Raw genomic sequence first — 8902 nt, 5'->3', positions numbered from 1 at the left:
CTGTTCATATCACTGGCAAGGTTTAAATCTTTAGGAAGGTAATTCTGCTGCTGTTTGTTTTGCCGTTATGCAGGAAGTCTGTAAGGGTGCGGTCTGACAGTGCCTTGCATGCCACTTGTAGCTCTGCTGTCAACAGCCTGTAAGAGACGGAATACAAAGATGGGGCCTTGAGGCAGTCTGCATAGAACAGGTTACTTGTGCCATGTATTCTTTTAGCGAGGACCCTCTGTGGACCTTCCAGTTGTTGGATGTTCCTGGTTAGGTACATACCAAAGGGAACCCTCTACTAGATGATAGGTCTGATGAATGTAGAATACAGTGGAGCAATGACCTCCTTGGACCCAAATGCCATACCTTTGTTTCTAAGTTGCACAGTATAGAACGATTTCCTCACTACTTTAGATACATGTTGGCAAAAGGCTAGATTACTGTCTGTGTATCCTCAAGTCCCTAACTACCGACTGGATCAACTCTGAAGGGTGTATTGTCAATATAATAGTTACCAGGGGTGGTTGACTTCCTCTAGGATACTGTTATGCGTATTTTAGCATGTAGTTTTAGTCCATGGCTCTGACGCAGGTTATTTGTCTGTGTCAGCCCTTTGTGTAGGACATTTATGTTGGTGGGGGAGTTTTACTACTGCACCTAATTTGCAATCATCTGCAGATTTAGTCTGCAAGAGGCCATTGACATTGGTCTTTTCCTCAGAAGTAAATGTCAAAAAACAGCAGTCCCAGGACTGATCCCCCAAGGGACTCTGCTTGTGACTGGCCTTTGTAGTGGTAGCTCCCCAATTCTAACTTCCTGTGCCCCATGTGTGAGCCAGCTAGCGAACCATCGTGTGACATAAGGGTTTATACCTGACATCTTGAGTTTGTCAGCAGTGCCCAAGTAGCGTATTGTGTCATATGCCTTGGCCAGGAGAAAGGGTAGGCAGTGAGAACCCTTTTACCCTCATCCACAGACTTTCTCCTCTAAACACTTTCACAAAAGTACCGACTTTGAAAATGTTCTCTTTTTCTACTCAAACCCCCCCCCCCCCCCCCCAAAAGCCTGTGTAAGTGTCCCTGGATGTGAAGGATGCCTATTTGCAGATACCTATTCATCCTTCTTGCAGGAAATTCCTCAGGTTTTTCTCAGTCGCCTCAATTTTTAATTTACTGCTCCGCCTTTTTGTCTTTTCACAGTACCAAGGGTGTTCATTGTCTAGTTCAGTGCTGGCATTTTGCCTCACTCAAGGAATTCAAAATTTTCCCTGCCTGGAAGACCTGTCGAAGTTCTCTCCAGTTCTCCATCATTTCGTTTTCACACTCCTCAACTCCTGTCAAGTCTGGGATTCACAATTATCTGCAAAAAAATCCCATATGGTTCCTACATAGGACCTGGTTTTCCTTGATTGCAAACTGGACAGACAGAAAATACATGCCTTCCTCCCTCAGGAAAAACTTCAGTCCCCAGTTTCTTCCTAGATCTTTTCTCTGCAACATACTGCAAAGCAAGGGAGATGTTAAGAACTTTGGGTTTTATGGCTGTTACCATTCCTGTGCATCCCCTAGTCAGACTTTACATAAGGAAAATCCAGTGGTATCTGAAATCTGTGTGGTCCCAACACTCCCACCTCTTAGACAATCTGATACCCCCCACTCCTCCCTCATCTCAAAAATGAGTTACTTTGGTGGAAAGAACATGTTGCTCTCAAGACAGGACTTCTTTTCACAGCACCTCCTCCTCTTCAAGAAGTTCACACAGACATCTTGGACAAGGCGTGGGGAGGTGGGTATGGACAGGATCACACCAGGTACAGGGCAGATGGCAATGGTTCCTGAAGGAACATACCAATCTGAAGGAAATGAGGATTCCTGTGGAAACCTGGACCACTTATTGTTTACACGGACAGCACCACAGTCATGTGGTACATAAACAGAGAGGCACAAGGCCTTTCCAGTTGTGCAGGTTAGCACAGGAGACATGGATCTTAGCCATCTAGATGGACATCACCCTCACAGCTACGTACATTCCCTCACAGGGCAATGTGCTGGCAGACTCCCTAAGCTACTCCTTGGGAGTTGCTCACAGATGGCCCCTAAATAGGTTTTGCAGGCAGTTACTCTTCGGTGGGCATGCCTCATACAGACCTTTTTGCATCACTAACCAATCATCAGCTTACCAATTCTTCTCCAGGGAACCTTGTCCTTCAACCTGTAGGACAATTGCCTCTCCTTGCAGTGGACAGGGAAGTTTCTCTTTACCTTCCCTCTACTACCTCTTTCACAAATTCTTCCAAAATTAAGCACCCAAACTCCTTTTGCTATATCCCCCTTTTGGCCAAGACATCTGTTTCCCCTGTTATTTCACCTGATAGAGGGAAATTACAGGAAAAAATAAAAACCTCTGCAACCGGACCTGATCACTCAACAAAAAGGATTTTTTTCTCCACCCAAATCTTTCATCACTCAGCTTGACTCTGTGGATAATAGGATTTTAATTCCTCAAACTTACCTTTTTCTTTTATGAGGTTGTTCCGTTACTACACAAAGCCAGGAAGACCCCCTACTATAAAATCTTACACTTCTAAATGGATAAGGTTTTCTTATTGGTGTCAAACACAACAGTCAGGACCCACTGTTATTACAGGTCCCTGTGGTCCCACAATGTCTTTGTGAATTACTTCATTCAGGCTTAGCTTACTCTTTTATAAAAGCTCACCTGTCGGCCGTCTGTGTCTGCCTGCCTCATAACCTCACACTTATGGTTAGAGCAGAAGTCATGCTTTTCCTGAGCAGAGTTCTGCATCTTAACCCACCAAAGAAACCTATCTGTCCCCCTTGAGATCTCATTCTCACCAGGATGGGGATATCCACCCAAACCCAGGTCCATCCTCTACAGTTAACTCTACCAACAATACTACTCCATCCCCTATAACCCATTACCATAAATAGACCACCTAACTCACTCCTTGGTAAGTCATCTAAACATCAGAAGTATAAATAAAAAACTTCAACACCTCCATGCCCTACTGGATAACCTTTCTCCTGATGTTCTCTGTCTCACTGAAACCTGTCTCAAGCCAAGCACCTTAGATAGTGAAGTCATACCACCAGGTTACAATATATTTAGACATGACCACACTGCCAAAAAGGGAGGGGGGGGGTAGCTGTACTCTACAAATCCATGCTAGAAGTAACCATTGACCGCCATTAACCCTTCCAAAATACTACTGCTGAATTACTTACTACTAAACTACACATCAATAAAAGCAAAAGTGTATATATATATATAAAATCTGTGTCTACATCCCCCCAGGGAAAAACATAGCAGTACTTGAGGACATACTAAACTGGCTATCAAATAATTATCCCCAGGAAACCATTGTACTCGGAGATTTTAATATAGACTGGTACTCATGCTCCTCAGAACCCCCCACTTCCCACATTAACCTTTATGGTTTCTCACAAGTCATATCCTCCCCCACCAGAATCACTAAACCTAACAATAAAGAAAGTATATTAGATTGGATACTTATTAACAATCACCCACTCACGTATAAAGCCAGAACCTTGCCTGACGACATCACCACCTCACCTATATCATCAGGCAAAAGGCTGAAATCCACAAACAACCCACCTATAAAACAATCAGAAACGAGAAAGATTTTAACCTAAAGAACTTTCAAACAGACCTTAAGCTTTGCAACTGGTCAGTTCTAAAGTAGCTTCCATTAGAAGAACCTGTACAAATTCTTATCCATCCTAGACAGCCACGCTGCAGCTCGTACCATTAGGACTAAAACCAAAAGCAACCCTTGGCTTACAGCTGCAACTAGGCAAAAAATTATACTAAGAAATAAAGCTTGGGCCACTTGGCGTACCTCAAAAAACCTCACAGATCAACTCCATTGTAGACAATTAAGGAATGACACACAAAAAATCTGTCACTACCGACAAAAAGAACTACTATCACAACCTACAACACAAAAACCAGAACAAACCAAATAGATTCTGGGCAACTCTAAGCACACTACTCCATCCAGGACAATCTACCGCCCCCTGTCCCCTCAGCTTACAGCTCACATTCTCCAGCAGAAGTAGCCAACTCATTCAATAGCTTCTTTACAGAAACTATCCAAAACCTAGCCAATAACTTGGCCCCCAGCTCACTAAATCCCTCTGCCTCTACACCCACTACCCAAACCACCTTCAAATTTCAACCAGTCTCAACTTAATTTATCCTTACTCTAATTAGAAAACTAAAACCATCTACCCTTGCCGCAGATCTCCTACCAGCAGATTACCTACAAAAAGCAGCAGGTGCCATAGCCTACCCTATATCCATTTTGATCAACCGATCCATATCTGACGCTACCATTCCCACTACCTGGAAAGTATCCCATATTCCAATTCACAAGGGAGGCAGCTGCACTGACATCTCAAACTACAGACCCATAGCAATACTCTCTCCCGTTGCCAAAATCCTGGAAAAATGTATCCAAAAACAACTCCTAGCTTAGCTTCTTGATAACAATCACCTGTCAAACTCTCAACATGACTTCAGACCAAACCACAGTACCACCACTACCCTACTGTCCTTCACCAATGCCGTAAATCACAACTGTAATGACAATAAACTCTCCTCAGCCATCTTCCTAGATCTTTCCAAAGCTTTCGACGTGGTAAACCGCCAATATCTCCTGCAAACCCTAGAAACACTCTCCCTAGACACCCATGCTATACAATGGTTTAAGTCATATTTGGAAGGTTGGCAAAAGGCAGTCCTGTGGAAAGACAACCTGTCTACCCTCTTACCTATAACTCTTGGTGTCCCCCAAGGGTCCATCTTAGGGCCCCTCTTATTTTCCATTTTCATTAATGACTTGCACAGAGTAATACCAGACACTACTTGTATCCAGTACGCAGACGACTCCACCTGATCTGCTCTGCCACAACCCCAGATGAGCTATGGACACCATCTCAAAACACATTTACTATGGTAGAAAACTGGCTCCTCTATCGTCGTCTAACATTAAACCCCAAAAAAAACAAACTGCTGCTGTTCTCCCCATCCCTTAAGACCTCCTCTCTAACCTTCTCCATCACTTCTAACAATGCACTACTCTCACCAGACCCCTCAACCAAACTAAGAGGAGTCTTAGTCGACGACAACCTAAAGTTTGATCTGTATATCAACCACACCATCAAAACAGTAAATAGAAAACTTGGCTCTCTACATGGAATCAAACCTTTCTTAACTCCCCTTGCCAGAACTGTCCTTGCTCGCAATCATCTTCTATCCACACTTCTCTACGCCTTCCCCCTATTCACCAACCTGAATAAAACCTCCCTGAACAAGCTCACAACTTGTTGTAATCACACTGCCAGCTTTGCCACTGCCTCTGCCTACAGGACCCATCATTGCCACAATATCAAACTACTAAGCTGGCTTGAACTGCCTAACCTTCTAATAACCAACCAACTAATAATCGCCCACAAGATTCTCTATCAGCCCAAACGGAAACCCGATCTTAATACACTCATCACCCCCTACCTTAACCTTAAAACTCTCCGATCCTCTAACAAAATGTTAGCCTATACCTTCAAAGCAAACAACTCGGCTGGGGAAGCTCTGTTTATGAACTCAGTTGGTAAAGTCTGGAAAACTCTCCCTACAGAACTAACCTTACAACCCTCTCCAACCCAATTCAAAAAATACCTTACTCAGTACTTCGTCACAATGGCTCGGTCCTTGCTCTACCCCTGACTAACTCCCCACACTTTATAACTGTGTCTCTAATTCTAACTATATTACCCTACTGCCATGTGATTAAGTGAAATCAAAGACGCATAAGATGCAACACAATTATATACCCACCTCTTGATTCTTGACCTAAGAACTTCAAAAATGACCTACAAATACATTGTACAACCTGAATTACTCTAATAATGGAATGGTTTCGATATGTAATTATGTAAATATTATTCTGCTTTCATTATGTAATTATGAAGACTTCTCTGGATTATATTTCTCTATTGGGATTTCCCAGTGTGTTATGTTGTCGGTCTTACATCTACTGCATGGAGCTTTTCTCCCTGGGCCTCCGCTGAAAATAGACATGTATCCAGTTGGACCTTCCCGGTTAACAAATGTAAAATAAAATAAATAAATAAAATAAATTTTGTGTTGGAAAACGTACATTATCTCCTTTTGAACCAGCATCTTCTGCCTCTGTAAATTTCTGTACTTGGAAAGCTATTCTACTGTTGGTTGTCACGTCTGCTAAGAGTGTTTCTGAATTACAAGTTCTCATGGCCATTACACCTTTAATTTTCCAGAAGGACAGTGTGACTCTTGGGTCTAAACTGTCCTTTATGCCTAAGGTAGTGAATGAGCTGTCCCTCAGTCAAACTATTAACTAATCCACCTTCTTTCCCAGTCTCCAAAATAGAGGGTAAAGAATCTGAGCAAAACTAAATCCTTCAGGAAGACTGACCAGCTTTTTGTAACATTTATGAGCCCTAAGTTGGGCCAGCCAGTCTCCAAACAAACTATTGCTACTTGGATATCGAAGGTCATCTCCTTCTGCTATTCTCTCAGTATGGTAAGTTCTTGCCTTCCTGCTCAAAAGCTCAGTCTACTAGGACAGTGGCTTCCTCAGACACTTTTCATGAGGTAATAATAGAAACCAGGTCTGTCTTGGAAGCTGCTACTTGGTCTTCTGTAAATAACTTCACCAAACACAGTATTGATGCCTTTTCCTAGTCCTGAGCTGCCTTTGCTAGGCCTATCCTGTCTGGACTACTCAGTAACCAGCCACCCTTCTCTACCTTCTTCAGCTCTGGGAATCACCCATATGTCAGAAATCGAGACATAGTACAGTTGTGTAAGAACATAGAACTGTAGATGTCCTACTGATCACTGTTGCAGTATTCTTCTCACCCTCCTCTGGCTTACTTCAGCCCCCTTCTTCTACCCCTCTGCTTTAACTCTTCTGTACTACATGGAACTGGGGGAGTTTACTTACCTGTTTGAGCTACTAGCAAGCTCCTAGCTGTCTGGTCTCCCTTTTCAGTTGTCTTTAGGCTGCAGGTCTGGAAATGGCCTGAGGTACATGGTAGCTATGTACTTCTATGCTTAGAAGCAGAGATCATGTGCCAGACATGCGACTTTGGTACCCCGGCTGGACATCAGCGGTGACAACCCATATGTCAGGAGTGCTACAACAGTGATCAGTAGGACATCGACTGTCATGGTAAGATTTTACACAGCTGTACTTTATGGTATTTCATACACAGCTGTATTGTCTGTGGAACTAAGGTGTTTTGTATTCTTCCCTGCCTTCCTTCTCTTCCCAAAGGGTAATTCTAAACGGTAGAGTTGATTGTGTCAGACTATTTTTGTTAGTTCCCCTTTAACCAGGATAGCATTTATTCTGTCATCTTTGGTAGATGAACACAAAATGATCTGTGCTTCTCTCTCCGTTTCTTTCATTGGATGTACTTGAACATTTTATACAGACCTTAGTGTATGGCTATATACTGTTGTAAGATCAGCAAGAAAATTGTAGTCTTAGTAGCTGATCATACTTGCCCAGGTAGTACAGTCTTGTTGCAAAGCAATTTTTCAAGGATCTATTTTATGATGATTATTTGTTTCTGAGCTGCCTTTCACAGTAGAGATCTTTAACATCTGCAAGTTTGTGTTCATAATATGTAACACCTGGCAGGATTATTTTTTGTTAGTCACGTTAATTTTCTTTTCAGCAAACGCAAAAAACTGAGGTACCACCCACGACAGCTGTATTTGTCATCCAAGCAGGGAGAGCTGCAGAAGGTCATCCTCATGTTATGTAAGTACAAGAGTAGACTGACTTCATTTAGCTTGTACTTTTATACTAGATAATGTTCATATACCAGTAATGTGGATTCCTGTACAGTAAAACTTGCGTAATGTGAAGCACATCTGTTTCCATTCCAGGTGCAGAGGTGGCCTGGAGAAACAGGGGAGGTAGATGGAGTGGTGAGGGAAATTGAAGAGAAATTAATACTGAAACCGGAGAATGTGTGAAGGATTCAAACGAGATGTTTCAAAGAAATCTTTTTGATGGAGATGAGTCAGCAAGTGATGGCCGTATAATTACAACCCTCCAGTTGGAAGGGTTGTAGGATAATTTACTTGAAGAAATGGTGATGCAGTGTGAGACAGCAAATAAAGGAAATGTTTCGGGGGGGGGGGGCATTTTGGAGAAAATACAAAAGGGGATGCAGAGACCATCCTGAAGAATAGTGGTGAGACAGAAAAAAACTTAAGCAGAGAATGTAAAAAAGGCAAAAGGGAAGTAGCAGAAAAGAAGGCAGAAGAAGATGAAAAAAGTATGTGGTAAGGATTCAAAGTAAAGAAGACAATGAAATGGGCAGGTATTAAGTTTGGGGCCATTTTATAGTTCCTTTGAGTATAAAAGCACATGAGGTAAGAGCATGTATTCTTATTAACAGAGACGTTTTGTCATATATTTGAGACTGTTTTTTCCATGGAGAATTTTCTTGGAAAATATGAAAAAGAAGACTAATCCATGGAGTCTTTATGATAAAAGCATTTAACAGGGAAACAAAAAAGAAAATCATGTACAATTTCAAACAGAGGTAAAAAGAGTCTTTGAAAGGACATTTGAAAACTTTATGTAAAGAAGTACTTGACCCTGCAAAAGTTTGACAAAAGGTGTTTACTGGTGGCTGGGATTGTAATATTACATTAAAAATAGAAAGAGAAAAAATTATACATATACCAAGCATGATAAATGTGGAGGTGAATAGGGGTGTTGTAAAATACTGAGGATGACCCAAAACATTTTTTTGGGTGGAAAAAGACATTTGATAAGTACTTGTGACAAAATACAATGTTAAATATAAAT

The 8902-nt window shown here is 41.9% G+C and overlaps 1 protein-coding gene across 3 annotated transcripts in view; it reads left to right on the top strand.

Moving 5' to 3' along the window:
* EHMT2 (euchromatic histone lysine methyltransferase 2) overlaps positions 1–8902 on the top strand; it is a 1701692-nt gene that overhangs the window by 1112671 nt on the left and 580119 nt on the right. For all 3 annotated transcript variants that reach the window (XM_044083219.1, XM_044083218.1, XM_044083217.1), the window contains one exon: positions 7755–7840. In XM_044083219.1, the coding sequence (XP_043939154.1) occupies positions 7755–7840 (86 nt within the window). The remainder of the gene's footprint in view (positions 1–7754; positions 7841–8902) is intronic.

The sequence above is a fragment of the Protopterus annectens genome, chromosome 9.part0 (assembly GCF_019279795.1).
Source record: "Protopterus annectens isolate FY-2018-M chromosome 9.part0, PAN1.0, whole genome shotgun sequence".
NCBI lineage: Eukaryota > Metazoa > Chordata > Ceratodontiformes > Protopteridae > Protopterus > Protopterus annectens.
This window is presented reverse-complemented; position numbering and strand designations above follow the sequence as displayed.